This window comes from Epinephelus fuscoguttatus, linkage group LG2 (genome assembly GCF_011397635.1).
Source record: "Epinephelus fuscoguttatus linkage group LG2, E.fuscoguttatus.final_Chr_v1".
Classification (NCBI taxonomy): domain Eukaryota; kingdom Metazoa; phylum Chordata; class Actinopteri; order Perciformes; family Serranidae; genus Epinephelus; species Epinephelus fuscoguttatus.
Window position 1 is genome coordinate 5455208 of NC_064753.1, and position 22180 is coordinate 5477387.

General features: G+C 41.0%; 1 protein-coding gene and 1 long non-coding RNA gene across 10 annotated transcripts in view; both read left to right on the forward strand.

Annotated features, from left to right (window-relative positions):
- The first annotated feature begins 9803 nt into the window (after window positions 1-9803).
- On the forward strand, window positions 9804-13294 carry LOC125903848 (uncharacterized). The gene is made up of 3 exons (XR_007451338.1): window positions 9804-9897; window positions 10926-11024; window positions 12869-13294. It is a non-coding gene; the product is annotated as an uncharacterized LOC125903848 (long non-coding RNA).
- An 8131-nt stretch (window positions 13295-21425) lies between these two features.
- LOC125901080 (serine/threonine-protein kinase BRSK2-like) overlaps window positions 21426-22180 on the forward strand; it is a 213581-nt gene continuing 212826 nt past the window's right edge. For all 9 annotated transcript variants that reach the window (XM_049596462.1, XM_049596470.1, XM_049596481.1 and 6 more), the window contains exon 1: window positions 21426-21888. In XM_049596462.1, the coding sequence (XP_049452419.1) occupies window positions 21804-21888 (85 nt within the window). In that variant the 5' untranslated portion in view covers window positions 21426-21803. The remainder of the gene's footprint in view (window positions 21889-22180) is intronic.

The window sequence follows — 22180 nt, forward strand, 5'->3', positions numbered from 1 at the left end:
ATACTTTCCCTTCGTAAATGGCGAGTAACCTACATAAGTACAAGTGCATGAGGAAGGCCACTGCTAGCAAGACAGACGCTGACGCACCTAGCAATATGTCCAAGCCAGCTGAGCAAACCGAGATGATGGACATGAAAGCCGAGATACTTTCCTCACTCAAAATGGAAATAGCTGGTCTTTTCCAAATAGAACTGAAGAACGCGCTGGCTGCAGAATTTGGTGTGATTAAGTTGGAACTACAAGCGGTCAAGACGGAAATCACAAACAATACCATTGTCCTACGTTCAGACTTGGAAACAATCAAAACGACAGTGTTGGACATGGAGCGAGGCCTCTCCGCCTGCTCAGACGATATAACATCTCTGCAGGGCACCGTGCACAAGCTTGAGAGAAATATGGAGAGCCTACAGGAAAAATGCTTTGACATGGAAGACAGAATGAGGAGGTCAAATATCGGTATACTGAACGTGGCTGAATAAACTGGCTCAAGCTCCCCATCTTCTGTCTCGAAGTTGATCAAAGAGACTCTGAAAATGGATAAAGAAGTTCTGATTGACAGATCCCATCGGACTCTCCAACCAAAGAGATCAGATGGCAAACCTCGAGCCATGATTGCAAAGCTGCACTACTATCAAGACTGCGTTTAAATACTCCGCCGGGCCAGAGAAGCTGGCCCTCAGCAGTACAATGGAGCTACCATCTTCATATTCCCTGACTTCCCACCGAGCGTCGCTCGAGCAAGATCAGCGTTTAACAATGTCAGAAAACTGCTGCAAGGACGGGATGGCATCCGCTACGGCATCCTTCATCCAGCCTGGCTCCGTATCACACACAACGGGACTGAAAAACTGTTTCAAGACGCCGCTGAGGCCATGGTGTATGTGAAAGCAAATATCCTCTAAAGACGGCTCTGCACTCAGTGAGCTACGGAAGGGACCTAAAACTTGTTTTATACTGTGAACTGTTCCTCTCTCCATTTTTGGTTTACTTGTTTTTCTCCATAACCTTCATTTGGTGAATACATGATCATCATATATGAACACTGTCTATGTTGAAGTTGGAACACCAGAAGGTGTAGATTATCCAGGGGAGATAACCAGAATCACATAACGCTGATAATCATAGTAAGAATTTAATTTGTTATACTAATTGTTTAAATCATTGGCCATCCCTGTTTAATAACTGTACTCAGGAATATAGAACAACCAAGAAATACCAAGGGGTGCTGAGTCTCTGTTTGATTTAACTGTATTTCTTTATCTTCTAAGGATGGCTCTGCTTTCAGTGTGGTATGGAAGGGCCTAGAATTGGCCTTATATATCTTGAGAATTGTTCCTCCCCTCTTTTTAAATTTATTTTCTTTATTTTTACTTTCTCCATGTCCCTCATTTGTTGAGTAGGTGACCACTATATATGAACACTATGTGGAAATTGGAATAACAGAAGAAAAGGACTATCTAGGGGAGAATCAGAACCACTTGTTGCTGCTGATAATCACAACCAAGAATTTAATTTGTCATATTGACTGTTCAAAACATCAGTTATCTTTTTATTTTCTTATAGGTGTACTCAGGAATATAGAATGACCAAGAAATGACATGGGGTGCTGGGTTATTGTTTAATTGGCGCTACCTTTTATTTTTTATTCTTATTCTTAATATTCTAAAAGGATTTGTTGGATTTAAAAAAGAGCGGCGCAATCCGTGTTAGACTAGTGTTTCCTCACACAAGCACTTAATCTGTTGTTATTCTTACAAGGGGTTTAGTAGTCACTGTGTTCCTCTATGTGACGAGAGATGGGAAACCATTGCACCAAACCTTTATGTTATGTTTTTTTTCTGCTTTTTGTTTTGTTATGTCTGATAATGTGTTAGTGGAGGGGTTTCTCTTTATATATGCTGAACTGATCAAGACCATCAGATACTACTATATCTCAGAATATATGTCCTTTATAATAGATCATAGCTAGGCCACACCTAAGTGAGAATGTGAATAAATCAGGGGGTTGTCAGGTCACTTTTGTTAGTTGGAATGTGAAATCTTTAAATTATCCAGTAAAACGTAAAAAAGTACTTTCACATTTGAATCAACTCAATGTGGGGATTGCTTTTCTCCAAGAAACCCATTGAATACATTTGATCATTCTAGACTAAGAGGAGGATGGGTGGGTGAATTTTACTACTCCAACTTCCATTCCAAATCTAGAGGAACTGCAATCCTAATAAGTATGTCTCATTTGTCATGTCTGGAGTTGAGGCAGACTCTGCTGGTTGCTACATAATAGTGGTAGGCAGAATAAACAACACCCTTGTCATTCTGGCAAATGTGTATGCAACAAACTGAGATGACAGTGCTTTCTTTACTAGTCTTTTTTCACGTTTACCCAACATAGACACACATCACCTCATACTTCAAAGGGATATGAATTGTGTACTGTCACCCACTCTGGATCGCAGTTCATCCAGAACTATGATCCCATCTAACGCAGCACAGGCAATTAAACTATTTCTGAATACATATGGGATGATTGACACTTGGCGCTTCCGAAACCCTTCAAGCAGAAGTTACTCTTTCTATTCACTGTCCACAAAACATATTCGCACATAGATTATTTTTTTCTACACAGCAAATTACTTTCACTAGTCAGGGAATGTGAATATCAGGCAACAGTAATATCGGATTATGCTCCACTATTGATGACTTTATGCATACCAATTACACACTCTAGCTATTGCCTATGGCGTTTCAATACATTACTCCTCTCTGATGCAGGATTTGTCAAGTTTATATCAACTGAGATAACTGAGTATCTAGCACGCAATCAAACCCCAGGAATGTCATCCTCAGTAATTTGGGAATCAATGAAAGCATATCTTAGGGGACAAATTTTATCATACAATGCCCATATCAAAAAAGCCCAAAATGAATGCCGCAAAAAACTAACCAAAGATATCCTACAACTTGATGCAGTTTTGGCTCAGTCTCCATCACCTGATCTGTTTAAGCAATGATTAACTCTTCAAACTGATTTAATCTCTTGCCCACAAAGCATGTTGAAAATTGTATAAATAAATCAACACATAAGATATATGAATATGATGAAAAGATTGGGAAGTTTTTGGCTCACCAGCTACGTCAAGAAAATGTAGATGGAGCTTTAAATGCGATTAACATTGAGATGGGTGCTAAACTTAGAGACCCAGTCTGTAAGTTTAGCACCCATCTCGATGAGATGAATCAGTGTTTCTACAGGTATTATTCAAAACTTTATACCTCATAATCTAGTAATGATGAATCTCTGTTTCACTCTTTTTTTGATGAATCTCTGTTTTACTCTTTTTTTTTAGCAGTCTCAACACTCCCATAATTGATGAGGAAACTGCCACCAATTTAGAAATTCTGTTTTTAAAAGTAGAATTTATCATTGCAGCCAGGTCCATGCAAAATGGGAAATCCCCAGGGCTGGATGGATATCCAAGTGAATTCTTTAAAAATTTGCCAGTGAACTTGCTCCTATCCTACTCTCGGTCTATGAAGAAGCATTTATCTCCAGCTCACTACCTGATACATTAGACAAGCAATCATATCATTAAAATGTAAAAACACCCTAGAATGCAGCTCATTTCAACCCATCTCCCTACTAAATGTTGACAGTAAATTGCTTGCCAAAATATTAGCCCGCCATTTAGAAACAGTTTTACCCTCTATAACTTCTGACAACCAGACCTGATTTATCAAAAATCGTTATTAATTTTTTAATTTACGCAGATTAATGAACATCCTTTATAATCCCACTCCACCCGACACTCCCAAGGTGCTTCTATCACTCAATGCTGAGAAAGCATTTGATCTGGTGGAGTGGGATTACCTCTTCTATACCTGAAAAAGATTTGGATTTGGGGCAAAGTTCACAGCTTGGATTTGTGTTCTCTACTTCCTCCCTCTAGCAGCAGTTCATACAAATAATAACCTATCCTCCTTCTTTCCATTGTGTTGTGGGACCAAACAAGGCTGCCCTTTATGTCCCCTCCTATTTGCCTTGGCAATTGAACCACTAGCGATTGTGATACGTGATAATATCTCGATTAAAGGCACACAGAGGAATAACACTGAAAATAAAGTATCCCTTTACGCGGATGATATGCTCTTGTGCTTATCTGAACCATTAAGCAGCCTACCACAAACACTTGCCTTATCAGATACATTTAGAAAAAGGGAACTGCCCATTGGTCCGACAGCCCATTGGTCCGACATCTCATTGTTCCGACCATATCAAACCCATTGTTCCGAAGTCCCGTTGTTCCGAAATCATCATGATGCCCTGTGGTTAAGGTCTGGTTAGGTTTAGGCACAAAAACCACTTGGTTAGGGTCAGGAAAAGATCATGGTGTGGGTTAAAATGAAAAAGAAAGTGGCAAACACATAAGCCGTGAGCCTGCTCCACCTCAAGCCTTTCCCAGCTGACCCAGAGCCAGTCGCAGCGCACCATCAAGGTAGAAATACGCCCGTCGGGAGCCGTTCAGCACCGCGGACGAAAAAAAAAAAAATCTGGTTATAAAATAAATACACAAAAAAGCAAAATTATGCCTATTAATTCTGCTGCTAAACAGCTTGGGTTCAGCTCACTGCCCTTTAAAAGAAGTAAAAGCAAATTTAAGTATTTGGGAATCTGGATTACACATAATTTTAAACACCTTTACAAAGCTAATTTCTGCCCACCTATAGAAACCCTGAAAAATGATGTTGAGCGCTGGAACTTATCATTATCATTAGAAGGTAGAATTAACACCATTAAAATGAATGTGCTACATAAATTTTTGTATCTGTTCCAATGTATTCCTATCTTTCTAACAAAATCCTTTTGTTCTGCTCATAGATAAACAGATATCCTCATTCATCTGGAATAAAAACACTTGAATACGTAAGAGTATCTTACAGCGACACCGTGAACAGAGGGCTATCCTTACCTAACTTTCAATTTTATTACTGGTCAGCTAACGTACGCTCTGTGCTATATTGGTCTAACCCATCACAAGCCAAAATGATTACAGTTAGAAAGCTTGTCATGCGGACGTGCCTCTTTACATACTTTTCTTTACTCCAAGCTTCCACTACCTGAACCTATATCCAGATATTCTATGAACCCAGTGGTTAAGCACTCCTTGAAGGTCTGGGCACAGTTCAGATGAGCATTTTCAGTTAATAACATATCAATCAAAACCCCGATATCAAGAAACAATATGTTTAAACTCTCTATTATAGACAGTTCCTTCCATACTTGGACCAAGAATGGATTAGTTACATTAAAAGATTTATATATCAATGATAATTTTGCATGAGCAGTTGAGATTGAAATTCGAAATTCCTAACTCGCACTTCTTTAAATATCTGCAACTTCGCAGCTTTGTATACTCAAACTCAGCTCACTTTCCATTATTACCAGCCAGCTCTCTCTTTGACTCTGTTTTGGAGTTCAGTTCCTACCATAAAGGGTTTATCGGCAAAATTTACACGTCACTCAACTCTCACAATTTAGAACCTCTGACACATCTAAAAAGACAATGGGAGGAAGAATGGGCACAGAACTTTGTGGGGATACACTGCATTCTGCACTAGATAAGATACACTCATCCTCAATTTGTTTAAGACATAAGGTAATACAGTTCAAGATTGTACATAGAGTCCATTGGTCTAAAGCGAAATTGGCAAAAATTACACCAAATATGGATCCTAACTGTGACTGCTACAACAACAAGAGGTACTTCATCACATATGTTCTGGCTCTGTCAAAAATTAATGGATTTCTGGCAATCTACATTCAAATTTTTTTCTGACTTGCTAGAAAGACCCATAGAACCTCTTGCTATAATTGCAATATTTGGTACAGTACTGCAGGATCTCTTTCTCAACCAACACAGCAAAAACATGATAGCCTATGCTACGCTCCTGGCTAGGAGACTTATAGTGCTTAAATGGAAAGACAGATCTCCTCCAACTTTCAATCAATGGGTCAGAGATCTTCTGCACCATCTGACTTAAGAAAAAATCTGTTATGCCACAAGAGGCTGTGCCCTACACTATATGGCAACCAGTTCTAGATCAGGTAGAAAAGATAGATGCCTCAGATATTTCAAATGTATAGATATATTCCCACCTTTTTTTTCTTTCCTTCTTTTTTTCCCTACTTTTACCTAATTTGTGTTTTCTGTGTATTTATAAATTGTATATCACATTTAGCATTGAACTTGTGATGTGGATGTGTGGCGGTGCAGTGGGGTGGGGATGTTTGTTTGTGGGGTGGGACTGTGTTGAACTTTATTGAACTGCATCTTAAACTGTATTTTGTATAACTTAAAAAACTAATAAAAACACTCTGAACAAAAAAACATTTGTGCAAAACATTCTTCAAAAAAAGGTGTCATTTGTTGGAAATGAGCCACTGAGTGTTAATTCACAACATTTCTGCACATGAACAGCTTAGGCCAACACAAAACGAGTGACAGAGCCAGACTCCATTTTTCCACTGATGAGTGTTTGAGCTGAAATATGGAGCCCCATCACTTCTCTGTTGATGGAAAATATATTCAAATCAACTGAGCGGTCTCTATGCATTTCCCTGACTGATGTGTTACTATACATGATGAGCACCACTGTGATGTTTCTGATGAACATTTAAAGGACATTTCTTTAAAACCTGCAGCTGAACATTTCCTCATATGAAGTTGGGGACAAATGTTCTGTCCTTGTTTCATCTCAGTGATTCACTCTTTATCAGTCTGCTGTCAGAAGAGATGTTCTCTCATTTGGCTTCTCTAGCTTGAAATATGTGAGTGAACTGTGTGTATGTGCGTCAATGTGTGTGAGCATGTGTGCATCTCTGCATTATCCTGCTCCGTTGGCAAGACAGCCACAATAGAGCTGACTAATGCAGAAATAGACTGCAGGCGAAGCCTCTTTTTCCAGAAATGTCTTGAAATGTGAAGGGTGCATTCTGCGACCTGTTCCTACAATATTTCTCCCTCTTTATCCTGTGATATAGAAATGTGCGTCACCAGGCTAAGTACACACACCTACTCACACACACAAATGTTCACATAAACATAGTAAGAAGGGCAAATAATGTGGCAGTTCCACTGTGTCGCATAATAAAAAGCTCATTCTGATAACACTTGTCAAAACAACATTTCTGTTGAAGGCTTAATACGTGTGTGTGTTTGCATGTGCGTGTACATCTTGTTTAATGGGCAAAACAAAGATGTAGTCTGTTTGTCTTTGGTGCTAATGGCCTCCTTAGACACAGCTCATTATGTCGGCGGGGAGGAAGGTGGAGGAATCTAGACTGAAAGAAAAAGTGACAAAGAGGGAAAGAGAGGGAGTGTTAACAGGCCCTGGCAGACCTGCATTTATACCAGAGAAAGTTCGGACTGAAATCATTCATTTTAATGGCATTGCAGTGATCAGGGATTCACTTGCAAAGGTGAGGTAAATGCACCGCTTTCATCATTTCCTTTCAAAATGACCATACAAGTGTTTTCTGATCTGATGCCCCTAAAGGCTCATTTACACTCCCTTTACATACCAAAATATATTTGTCCGTTTCAAACATTGTAATGTCACTGCCCTACTCTGTGTAATATTCCACATCTATATTGTGTATATTGTAAATAATCTTGTGTTTACAGTTAATTCACTTTAGTGGATAACTTTTTTATATACAGTACAGGCCAAAAGTTTGGACACACCTTCTCATTCAATGCGTTTTCTTTATTTTCATGACTATTTACATTGTAGATTCTCACTGAAGGCATCAAAACTATGAATGAACACATGTGGAGTTATGTACTTAACAAAAAAGCTGAAATAACTGAAAACATGTTTTATATTCTAGTTTCTTCAAAATAGCCACCCTTTGCTCTGATTACTGCTTTGCACACTCTTGGCATTCTCTCCATGAGCTTCAAGAGGTAGTCACCTGAAATGGTTTCCACTTCACAGGTGTGCCTTATCAGGGTTAATTAGTGGAATTTCTTGCTTTATCAATGGGGTTGGGACCATCAGTTGTGTTGTGCAGAAGTCAGGTTAATACACAGCCGACAGCCCTATTGGACAACTGTTAAAATTCATATTATGGCAAGAACCAATCAGCTAACTAAAGAAAAACGAGTGGCCATCATTACTTTAAGAAATGAAGGTCAGTCAGTCCAGAAAATTGCAAAAACTTTAAATGTGTCCCCAAGTGGAGTCGCAAAAACCATCAAGCGCTACAACGAAACTGGCACACATGAGGACCAACCCAGGAAAGGAAGACCAAGAGTCACCTCTGCTTCTGAGGATAAGTTCATCCGAGTCACCAGCCTCAGAAATGGCAAGTTAACAGCAGCTCAGATCAGAGACCAGATGAATGCCACACAGAGTTCTAGCAGCAGACCCATCTCTAGAACAACTGTTAAGAGGAGACTGCGCGAATCAGGCCTTCATGGTCAAATAGCTGCTAGGAAACCACTGCTAAGGAGAGGCAACAAGCAGAAGAGATTTGTTTGGGCCAAGAAACACAAGGAATGGACATTAGACCAGCGGAAATCTGTGCTTTGGTCTGATGAGTCCAAATTTGAGATCTTTGGTTCCAACCGCCGTGTCTTTGTGAGACGCAGAAAAGGTGAACGGATGGATTCCACATGCCTGGTTCCCACTGTGAAGCATGGAGGAGGAGGTGTGATGATGTGGGGGTGTTTTGCTGGTGACACTGTTGGGGATTTATTCAAAATTGAAGGCACACTGAACCAGCATGACTACCACAGCATCCTGCAGCGACATGCCATCCCATCCGGTTTGCGTTTAGTTGGACGATCATTTATTTTTCAACAGGACAATGACCCCAAACACACCTCCAGGCTGTGTAAGGGCTATTTGACCAAGAAGGAGAGTGATGGAGTGCTGCGGCAGATGACCTGGCCTCCACAGTCACCGGACCTGAACCCAATCGAGATGGTTTGGGGTGAGCTGGACCGCAGAGTGAAGGCAAAGGGGCCAACAAGTGCTAAACACCTCTGGGAACTCCTTCAAGACTGTTGGAAAACCATTTCAGGTGACTACCTCTTGAAGCTCATGGAGAGAATGCCAAGAGTGTGCAAAGCAGTAATCAGAGCAAAGGGTGGCTATTTTGAAGAAACTAGAATATAAAACATGTTTTCAGTTATTTCAGCTTTTTTTGTTAAGTACATAACTCCACATGTGTTCATTCATAGTTTTGATGCCTTCAGTGAGAATCTACAATGTAAATAGTCATGAAAATAAAGAAAACGCATTGAATGAGAAGGTGTGTCCAAACTTTTGGCCTGTACTGTATATATATATATATATATATCTGTTATGTAATTATCTTTCTCCTCTTTATATCTCCCATCTTGTTTTATTTAATATTTGGTTTGCAATTCTATTTCAATGCTGCTGTACTTGTACAATGCATGTGACAAATAAATCTTTGAATCTTGAATCTTGATCTTAAAGTCATACTCCCGTAACATTTTTCTTGAAGAATTTTCCACATTATCAACATTGCAGTTTAGTTATATATTTTTTTTTAAAACGTTTGCTTGATCAGATCTTTGTTATTATTATAGTCATATAATGTGTAAAATAGTGTTTGTCTGCAACTATTTATGTGTGTTGACAGCTAGCCTGCTTATTGTACATCCTACACTGCTGTTTGTTGTATTCGACCATTTATTCGTCAGTCATGAGGCAGCGTCAAGTTCCTCGGTTACTGATTGGCTGGGGGGCGGGAGAACAACAACAGAGAGTGGCGCAAGAGTGTGTGGAGCAGTTCGTCGTCAGTTTCCCCCGGTTCACCGTCTCTCCACCCGTTTACAGGAACGTTACTGATGTAAATGCGCTATGGTAAGAGTCATATTGAAGACACGAAGGACACTGTATTGTAGTCATTGCTATTTTAAATGAAATGCAGTGCGTTCAGATTGTCAAAGCGTGGTGTGCGTTTTCGGCAAAGCTAACAAACAAGCTAACGTTACCGCCGCTATTCAGGACTCCAGCAGCGTGCGCGCTCACATTCAGCTATCACCCCACTGAAGCCATTAGCCCCTACAACGGGCGAGGGGAAACCAGATAGCGCACTGGGTGATTAGTCAGTGGCATGCTTTGATGTTAACAAGGTTATAAACATGAGAAAATGAAACAGCTAAGTAGCGCTAGCTTCGGTAGGTAATCAGGGCACGTCATGCACGTTAGCTGTGGACTGAGTCTCCTACATACAGTATTGTGTTCAGTGGCTGATGTGATGTGAGTGGGTCATATACAGTAAGCCGTTTGTTAGTGAGTAGCCTTATTACATGTTATTTTGTGTATTAATAATTCATTTAGTTTCTGGGCAGTTGTAGTTGCGTTGTTTGTTACTGTGTTATTGTTGGCTGTAATCCCGCCCGTAGCAGCGAGTTAGCCATGTCTAAAACATAAGACACGTAGAGACACAGAGAACTGATACTCATCGGAGACTGTGTTTCTGTTCGATTTGCATAAAATCATTTGGCACCTGCATGGACAGTGTCATCATTGCGCAAGTGTAACATGGCAGATACTGTTTATTTCACAGATGTGCGTGTTTCTTTGCGTATCCCTATCAAATAATGAGCAGTACTCACGTGACGAGGACCGTTTTCCCTCCGATGGTGATCGATGATCCTGAATCCGCAATCAGCATTGACATACCCGGTGCTTGCTATTGTAATCACATTGATATGCGACGAGAAGCATCCGTAGCACTAAACTTTTCTCACATCAGTTTCCTCGCACCAAATGTCTGAACCGTTGCTGTATCTGTGGTCACAATGTTGGAGTCTAATACTGTCATAATGTCATTACACACAGAGATGTCTTTGTGTCATTTTATCATTCTGTCTGCCTCTGCACAGAATGCCCATCGACCCAGCCATTGAGAAAGATCACCAACTGCAAGAGCGGACACCAGAGAACCCACTGTCTTCATCAAGAGACATCAAGTGCTGGCAGGAGTAAGTGTCAGTTTCTGTAAGAATATAGTTTAACAGTTTTTCCATCTGCGTTGGTTGCAAAATATCTGTGATTCTAAGGTGTATCATTGTTTACAGCAATCTCGAGGAGCCACACGAGAGCAAAGCTGTAGGAGATAAAGATTTTGAATATGTCCTCGCTACATCTGATAGATATTACCTGTGAGGGGCAGAGCATCTCCTGGAGGTTCAACGCACACGGTAATGTACAGTGCCTTGCAAAAGTATTCACCCCCCTAGAACTTTCCCACATTTTGTCACGTTTTAGCCACAAATGTAAATGTATTTTATTGGGATTTTATGTGACAGACCAGACCACCACAAAGTGTTGCATAATTGTGAAGTGGAAGGAAAATGATACATGGTTTTAATTTTTTTTCTACAAATAAAAAACATAAAAGTGTGGTGTGCAAAAGTATTCACCCCCCTGAGTCAATACTTTGTAGAACCACCTTTTGCTGCAATGACAGCTGCAAGTCTTTCGGGGTAAGTCTCAACCAGCGATACACATATAGAGACTGAAATGTTTGCCCATTCTTCCTTCGCCCCAGTCTCAAGTCTTTTGCAGACTCCTAACAGGTTTTCTTCCAAGATTGTCCTGTATTAGGCTCCATCCATCTTTCCATCAACTCGGACTGGCTTCCCTGTCCCTGTTGAAGAAAAGCATCCCCACAGCATGATGCTGCCACCACCATGTTTCACAGTGGGTATGGTGTGTTCAGGGTGATGTGCAGTGTTAGTTTTCTGCAGTGCTGTCCTCGCCCTGCCTGTCAGTTTAGGTGGACGGCCATTATCTTGGTAGGTTTGCAGTTGTGCCATACTCTTTTCCATTTTCAGGTGATGGATTGAGCAGTGCTCTGTCAGATTTTCAAAGCTTGGGATATTTTTTCATATCCTAACCATGCTTTAAACTTCTCCACAACTTTATCCCTGACATGTTTGGTGTGTTCCTTGGGCTTCATGATGCTGTTTGTTCACTAACGTTCTCTAGCAAACCTCTGAGGCCTTCACAGAACAGCTGTAAATTTACACTGAGATTAGATTGCACACAGGTGGACTCCATTTACTAATTAGGTGACTTCTGAAGGCAACTGGTTGCACTGGATTTTATTTAAGGGTATCAGAGTAAAGGGGGGTGAATACTTTTGCACACCACACTTTTCTGTTTTTTATTTAGAGAAAAAAAAAAATTAAAACCATGTATCATTTTCCTTCCACTTCATAATTATGCACCACTTTGTGTTGGTCTGTCACATAAAATCCCAATAAAATACATATAGATTTGTGCTTAAAACATGACAAAATGTGGAAAAGTTCAAGGGGGATGAATACTTTTGCAAGGCACTGTATATAGTACCATACCACCACGCCTAAATTGTCAGCCACAGGATAATGCCCTGTACTTCATATTTGTGTCATTATTTTTCAGCGGTAACTGTGTCACTCACTCTGTCGCTAATACTTGTTGCATGTGCATTGAATGCTGAAATGTGTTCATCTAACAACTATAGGCTTTTACTTTGAAAGTGGAATTGTCAAATCCAGCCTGTTACACTACACTGGTTGCACATGTGCGTATGGTACATGTGTTTTGGAGACTGATTTTGCTATATAGTTTTTTTCCTCTGCAGGTTTTGCCGTGGAGTGTCTGTTCAGGCCAAGTTGAGTGTGACCACAAGACTGATGGGTCCTGTGATGTGTGCTACCTTTGTTTCTATGTCCTTTCCTGTCTTTTGATACAGATTGTGTCAATTGATCATGAAACTCCATTTGAATGTGTAATTTGTCTTAAACACTGCTGTTAACGGTTTGTTTGTTCACCACAGGGTGGCTGCGGGTAACTGTGACGTCACCACTTTGGTGTGAGCGCCATCCTTGGGCCACGCTAGTTCAGTTCATCCTTCAGTCCGTGAGGAGGAACCCAAGAGAGACATGGAAAAATTGTGCATCTGACTTGGTGGAAATAAAAACATAGAGTATTTTAGAAGATTTTTCACTGCGTGTGAGATCGTTGCTTACTTTCTTGTTATACCAAAGAACATTATACAAAAGAAGACGACAGTTCAGATTTATTTGGAGTGAAATACAGTCTAATCAATATTTTCGTTATTTGTGTTACTTTTGAAATGAAATGGTATCTTTAAACCCAACTACATGAGGTGCTCAGTAAACTTTGAAGTTGAGTGGACACTGGTGACTGTTGGCCCTGTGTTTCCAGTGTAATTTTGTGTGAAAGCAGTGATTAACAATGATGCCCCTTGATTATTATTTTATTGCATTACTGTATTGTAACATTTAAATAAATTCTGATCACTCTGACTAATGTTTATTGTGTAGCTGTGTCAATGTGTTACACATATTATCATGTATTTTATTTTAAATTTTTAAATTTTTGTGAACATTCTCAAAACCTATGTGTAATATTATCCATGTATGTTCATATTTTTGTAAAACCAGTGTTAAATCGAATTAAGTATTTTTATGGTTCCGTGTCACCTGTTGCAGCGGGGGGACTTGAATTATGTGTGTGTGTGTGTACTGACTGTGTCCCTCGCCACTGCTATAGGTGAAGTTAATGTGCAGATCGTGATTCCTCCGCCGACCGCAAAGGGTAAGTCGGGAAAGGGGCGCCCGGTGCCACCGCGGTAGCCAGGCATAAGGACGTTGTCAAACGACACATCAAGACGACACATAGTAACGATGCATAGCAACGACGTTGTCAAACGACACATAGTAACGACGCATAGCAACGACGTTGTCAAACGACCCATCAAGACGACACATAGTAACGACGCATAGCAACGACACGCGGTAACGACGCATAGCAACGACGTTGTCAAACGACCCATCAAGACGACACATAGTAACGACGCATAGCAACGACGTTGTCAAACATCAAGTCGACACATAGTAAGGACGCATAGCAACGACACGCAGTAACGACACATAGCAACGACGTTGTCAAACGACACATCAAGACGACACATAGTAACGACGTAAAGACACTGTCAAACAACACTTAGTATAATACACAGCAAGACAACACAACATAACACATCATAATGATACTGTCAAACAACCCATCATAACAACACTTTGTCAAATGACACAGCATGACGACACGATGTAATGACAAAGTCAAATGACACAAGGAGAGTTCAGTGTTTAATAGACATAGTGCGCGTGTCGACATATTTTTGGCACAAATGGAACCCCATATTAATCTGCCATTATCACAGTTGGCAGAAAGATCCTGTAGAGGGTACACAGAAGTTCAGGCCTTACTGACTTAATTTAATTACATTTGGGAAGAGTAAAGCTAAGACAACTGATAGGTGACTTGGACAAACATATGTGTTTACACCTTTTTGTATCTGTACAGAACGCATCTTAAACCACTAGATATCATTCCATCTTCAGCTTTTCTACAGCGCATTTGTACTGAGGTTGTTCGACATCAGAAAGCCATCTTATGCACAGGAACTTTTCTCATTTACCCAAGCTTTTGAAAAGCCTCGGTACGTTTCCACTGAAATTATCTCCACAAGTATCTCCACACATGTGATGTGTGTCTGTCAAGGCCCGAACAAACTCGGGCGGAACGTACGCGGAACGGACTCTGCGGACCATAGACTCAAAGTGGACGTCCGCAAACACTGTGCGCACAAAGCTCAGATTTTACAACCGCGCGGACTCCGCTCCGCGCACCAGTGACTGCTCAGCATGTATTTTTCACATCGCAGGGATTTTTCACGGACATTTTTACAGGAAACTACAACGCGGAAGTGCGCTCGACTATGAAAGCCCGAATGACTGGAGTCTGCTCCGCTTATAGTACGCCTGAGTATGTTCACTTAGTCAAGGATAAAGTATCAGTGTAAGCCAACCAGAGGCAGCGATTGCATTCCATACACAAGCACAGAGAGACAGAGAGAGGGAAAAAACACACGACTTGTCGACTCCTCCTGGAGGGGGGGGGGGCGACGTGTCGACGTCAGTGCCACAAGTCGACTTTTCTGTTAATGCCCTAATACACACACACACTAAAACAAAGCATATCACAACATAGAATTTACATCATATAATTATGGCATGCACTTCAAATTGTGGATGAGCGGCTGAAGTGATCAGACTCATAATATACAAAGGAAAGAAAAAACTCAAAACAAGAAAGTAAGAATAACATTAACTGCTAGCAATTATGAACAAACTGGCCTGATCTAGCTTAAAGCTAAACATTATCCATGGTGACAAAGATGAAAACATTTTTTACAATGTAAAAGTAGCTATTGGGTGGACTCTGCATATTGACTGATAGCTAAGCCAAATAAACAGGGAAAAGAGACAAGGGATAACAGGGAAAAGTGTTGATAAAGAGTATTTGTCTCTCCACAAAACTGCCTGGATCATAATTATTTTAACCTTAGTAGTCTCTAATCCACATAGCATGATGCCTGAACATAGGACTTTCACATTAGAACGTCCGTTCTGCCTTAGCTGAGGCTTGAACTCACAACTTCTGAGACTGAGGTCCACCTTCTATCTCACTGAGCCAATTGGCAAGTGACAGCTCATGTGTGGCTTCACAAATTGACTAAGCCAAGCATCAGGGTGCCAGACAGTTGCCATCCATGCCATGGAAAAGCAAATTTCAAAGTGAAATTTGTTATGAGTTTATGAATTTATGAATTTTCAAAGTTTCGAAATTTAGAGGCTTGCTGTAGCGCCACCATCAGGACTATTGTCTTGTGTTTCCAGTTGAGGACATCTGGCATGGGACTGGACCTTTATGAAAAGTTTGGGTAGATTTCTCATATGGAAATGTTGCACAAGCTGAGGCTTGAACTCACAATCTTCAACACCAAGAACCATCCTCTATCTCACTGAACTAATTGGCAAATAGAAATGTCTCATGTAGCTTCACAAATTGACTAAGCCAGTCACCTGTGTGCAAGACAGCAGCTGTTAGTTTGTAAAGGCAGATTTCAAACAGCTGTCAAAAATTCACTTATTAAGACAAAAATCCGAAAACACACAAATTGCATCTAGACAGCATGGAGATGTTGGTAATTTGTTTTTAACAATGATTTATTGGCTCCATAAGTGAAAAACTGATGTTTAAAAATGCCATTTTTGCATTGACTCCAATTGTTCGCATGAGAGCAATTAAATCCTAAAAGTGAAGCGAGTTATTTTTTTGGGGCTTGTGACGCTAAAATATATATATATATATATATATATATATATATATATATATATATATATATATATCCACAGATTTATGCCTCATGAGTCTATGGGGAAAAATCTCCTGGGGCTGCAGGGCATTACTTGATGATGTAATTTCACTGTTTGGTCACCACAAAAGTTGGCATAAAAGATTGGTGCATGTCCTGGGAGCCTGAGTTTGACTACAAGTCACGTGACTACAGTCCAAACCATGCATTCATTGTTACTTCTGTCAAGGAAGTTATGTTTTCGGTTGGCTTTCTTTATCGTCAGAACAATTGTTAAGAAATTACTGGCTCGATTTTCATTACACTTGGTAGAAGGATGTAGCATGGGCCAAGGAAGATCCAGTTAAATTTTTGAGTGAAACCGAATCACAGGGCGGCTATTTTTTCACTTTTGTTAACACTGACTGACAGACAGGACATTTGGCCTTGGTAGAAGTCAGCGCTCTCTAATTGACCTTCTAGTTTATTATAGAATTAGGAATGGTATCATGGTTGATTACGAGTGATCTAAATGCTGATGCAACACCCAGTGATACTCAACTGCCCGTGGGGCAAATTTGGCCTATGATAGGGTGCTGGGTGGCCCACCCACCATTTTCTAATTCACAACGGAAATAAAATGATTTACTCTGGGATGTTTTTTTGTCCTCTGAATGTGCCCACCTACTCAGTTCAGTTTTGTTTAAGCTTGTTATACACATCTCTTAACATATGGAACACATAGTCATACTAGTCATACTTCACGTAGTCATACTTCTACTGTTCTTATACACATATGTATACTATCAGATATTAATATATACTTTCAACATATTGCACCACAGTAGCCAGAACTATAATTATAATATTATTACTTTCATTAATGTTGTTGTAAACTACTGTCATTACCATCTGTCCTGCATGACACCATAATTGATATGTTCAAGGACACTAGAAGTGTAGGAAATTCTAAAATCTCCTGCAAAATATGCATCTTAAAGCTCCTGTAGGCAACATTGTTTTGGTATAATTGAGTAAAAATTTTATAATATCCTTGAAGCATAATGTAAATCAAGTGGTCTGAGACAAACAATAGGTTTCTGCACCTCACCATGGCTCTGCGTTCAGCCTCTAAAGAATCAGTATCGTGCCAATGTGCATCAACCAATCAAAGATCAGCTCAGACCACTGCGTTCCTATTGGCTGTTCTACTGCATATGCGCATTCCCGTGCCGCCGGCAGAAGGGGAGAGGAAGCGGCAATGGCGAACAGCGCACCAGGTAAAATAGCTATTCCAGCATTGGCTACAACTGCCTACATGGCTAAACAACCCAAAATAAGGAAGGCAGAACTCGGTTCCTCGGAGCCCCAGAGGGAGGGGAAGGGTGAGGTGGGGCCGGGCCCGGCCGGAGGGCGCGAGGGTCGGCCGGAGCTGCGTGGTGAGGGAGAGCCGAGGCTCCCAGAGAGGGAGAAATAGAACCAAATAGGATAAAATACTCACGTGCTCGTCTGGTAGGAGGGGCTCAGGGAGGAGACGAACAAAACCTAACTCAGATGAGACTCAAAAATCAACCGTTTTCAGGCTTTCTACCTACTGCAGCTTTAACACTAAAACTCTATATTTGTTTATCAAATGCACATAAATGAAACAATACGTGAACACATTTAGAAGGGTACTACAAATGTTAATAAGGCTGGAGAACCCCCAACAGTGATCAAGGCTAAGCCCTATATGTGCTCAAATCCTAGAAATGGCACTGCGTACACCTGACCTGTGGGGCTGCTGAGACTGGATTTGCTGCTTATACATACAAATAAATGTCATTAGCATTATTATTATTTGTTTATTAACTGGCCCCCAGTATACTGCCATTTTGCAAAAGTGACACCCAGACAAAGCAAGCTGACTATCCCTGACCTAGACCATGTCCTTGCCTGTTTAAAACAATTAAAGGAGCTATATGTAAGAAATCTAAAGCAAATAGTCGTAAAATCATCATAATATGTCACAGAGACGAAGGAATAATGTTCATATTACATACTGATCTCACCGACAACAATAGTACAGCCAGAATATTTGCATCTAAAAAAATTTTTTGTGGTCCACAAATCATGTTTATGTTTTGAATTTGTGTTTTGGCCTGTTGCGCCACCCACCGCCGTCTACCAGTCACGCAGTCAGTAGAGTCTCAGCATCAGTTACAGTTACGACTGAGCAACAGCAGCAGGGCAAGCAGCATTAGCAGTGTCCCAGTACATAGCATTAGCAGCCGGCTCCTCCTCAGCTGTATCCCAGCAGCAGCGTTAGCAGCAGAGAAGCCGGACTTGCTCGAATGGTCCACTGGAAAACTGAAGATCAAGGACGCGGCAATGCAGCCCTGCCACGGCAGCTGCCCGTGGGCAAATAAATCAGTTTCCAGCGTGCCGCTGTCCAGCAACCGTTGAATCTGTAGGGGAGGGGGGGCGGACACGACTCGTGGCAGTATTTTGAATTTGAGTGCAGTAACCGTTTGGGCCACATTCTTACATACAGCGCCTTTAAATTCCTCATGTCTGATACTATGGCAACATTTCCAAATGATTCCAAGTCTAAGATGCATATTATGAAGAGGCAGTCTTTCAAATTCAGAATAGATTCTGGGAATACCAAAGGAAATCATTTGATAGGAAGATCATGTTAGAGGGGCCCCCTAATACTTTAAAAGCACTGTCACTTTTATCCTGACTGATGAACCAGTCCATCTTGTGGGGGTGTTTTGACACAGAAATCAGGTTTGCACCCTCCCCTCAGACACCCAGCTGATTATGGCAGATTATTCTACATTGAGGTGATTAGGACGATACAATTTTTCAGCCACGGTGCCGTCTGCAGCTGTCAAACAGCATTACAGCCACCAGGGGAGCAGGGGACAGCAGAGATCAGACTGGAGAGTGCACATGGTGGCATAAATCTAAGAGAGAACTAATCATTGATCTGTGGATGGGGTCACAACCTCCTCCTGCATTGCTGATGGAAGGTGGGTGGTGGTGGTGGGGGTAGGTTACATTAATTAACAGGAAGTGATTTGGGAGAAAGCTGTCCCATGGCGATGTGGTCTGACGTGGTAAAATGGAGTACCCCCCCGTCTTTGTTAGGGACATGGATTTTAAAGGAGTGTGGTTGGGGAGGGGGTTTGAGGAGGGGGTAGATAAGAAAGAGGGAGGCAGAAGGAGGAGGGGGAGGAGGGAGGGGAGGAGGTGTGTGTGTGGGGGGGCCATCTGCCACCGAGCTTGCTGGGTCAAAAGGCTTTTGTTGTGAAGGAGTGATGAGACAGATAGATGGTCATTGTCACCAACCGCTGGTTTAATCAAATGAAAGTGTCCCAGTGTGTAACATGTTTACCCCCCCCCCACCACCACCACCATTTCAACACACACACACACACACACACACACACACACACACACACACACACACACAGTGACAAATAATGATTTTTCATTTTCAATTAGCTTAAGAATTAAGAGTCTGGTTAAGTGGATTAATTAATTAAAAATCAATAAAAAAAAGAAATATGCCTTACGTTTGGACAATTTTCCATTTTGTTCTGCTAATATGAAAACACAGTGTCTCCTCAGTGCATCCTGGGAAAATTCTGTGTCTCTGTGGCCTTTAATGTGTGTTATTTTACACTCTATTTGGGCTATTTATAAATTTAAAAAGAGCAGTTTTGAACAGAGGCAGCCTCTCTTCTCCCACTGTCACCTCGACCTGAATTCAATCACCAACCCCTGCGATGCAAGCCATGTGCGCATGCGTGTTCCCTAATTAAAGCAGCTGCGTCAAGCCGTAATATCAGCGGAAGTTAAGCGAATTGACCTTTAAAATAAAAGCACAAATATTGGACAACAGAAAAAATGCAAATCAACATCAACTATCACTAAAAGTAATTCAAATTTGAAAATAACAGGCAGCGTTGTGTAGCAGTAGCAGTAGTGATAATAATAATATTAATAATAATAATATGGCAGGTTGTTGTTTTCCTATTTTATTTATTTATTTTTTTAATAATCAGTTAGGGTCAATACTTGGAATAGAAGTTAAATTCTAGGTGCAAAATTCTGCACTTACCTGCAGTTTTGCTAACTGTGGACCAAAACTTTTTCAAATGAATTATGATGTGTGTCAGAGGTGTTACCCATCCAAATTCTGGTGGATCTTTACTTGTTATACATATGATTTTTATTTTCATTTCACATTTGGCAATGTAAACATATGTTTCTCATGCCAATAAATTCACTTTGAATGGAAATGAACTGAACCTCCATATTAAAAGGCAGTGTGCCATAGGTAACACAACAGCGTGTTCAATGCATCACTATGATCTCTATGATTACTGTCATCTGACCCAGACCAAATGCACAGACTTGGTAAATGGGATGTTGTAAGGCCAATCACAGCGTTTTACGTCATCTAAAGTGGACTGCAGTAGGGCCACGCCCCCTTTTTTAACAAGCACGGCTTACCATGAGGCAAGGAGGAATTACAAGGCACATTTCAGTCTTCTTACTAAAAAAAATACTAAACAGGGAAATGCTGCTCTGACTTGGTTTTCGAATGATATATTCAACTTATAAAGCCTCCTACTGATTATGTACACAAATTATTAATCTCATTATTTTTTGTGTGTTTGGAACATAATTGGGCTCTGAACAGGTAAAAACTATTCAAATCTATCAACCATTTACAGCTTCTCACTTTTTTTTCATTTTTGTAATTTTGTATTTTTTTTGTCTGGGACTAATGGTTGAACAAATGCAAATTAAAGGTTGGAAATTGTGATGTTTGAGTTTTTCTTGATCATTTTTTTTTTTAATTTGACCAAACACTTAAAAAATCGAGGAAAAACTGGCAGATTAATCTGCACTGAAAATAGTCTGTTTGTTACAGCCTTAAAAACAACATTATTGATATGAATGCCACGGTAGAATAGACTACCTCAAGACTTTTGATTGTCATGTGCAATATTTACTGTCGCCACAGAGTTTGGAAAAACAGAAACGAAAAAGAGGCATGAAAAATCTGAACATTTCACTTAATGCAGTCAACACACAAGCATTGCAGCAGTCCTGGGGAATAGCCTATATTTTGAAAGGTGCAACCGGAAGTGTCCGCTCACACCGACTCTGTACTGACGCAGGCTGCTGGAGCGGCAAGCAGCAGCAATAGATGCTGTCCCATCATCAGATCACACCCAACGGGGCTGCAGCGCACCGCTCCTCCGGCACCAACACCATGACACCCAGATTTAAAGCCGCAATCTGAGCCGCACTGAGGACGCAACCAGCGGAGGACTGTGAGCAACGGACCTGGAGACATACGCACACACGTACAGACACACACTCGCACACACGAATATTGCAGCGACCAGCAGCCAAAAAGACAGGAACGCCGACCGAGGCGAACTCTACTGCGCCGCGGATTTGCGCTTTTCTCTCCAGAAACGCGTCCCAAACGGACACCCGCAAGAAAAAATACTCCCTGTGAGTCATTTCACGCCAAAAAATGTCGTCGGGAAAGGACAGCGGGCATTACGCCAACTATGTGGGACCGTACCGCTTGGAGAAGACGCTGGGCAAAGGACAGACAGGTTAGTGAAAGCCTCCTCTGAAAGCTTCCAGATGCGGATGATGCTGTCAGGACTCTCAGCATCACCGCTCCTGACTCGCTGACATCATGTTGGGTTGCATTTTTTTGCATCTGCGTGTTCTGAATGTGTTTATGCGGGAAATGGAAAGCGGAGAAATGCATAAGTGCGGATGTTTCTGGTGGATGCGGCTTTGCTGAATGCAGGGAAAGATTGCTTTCATGGTCATGATGACAGTGATGATGCTGATGATGGTGATGATGATGATGGTGGTGGTGGTAGTATGCCTTTAATC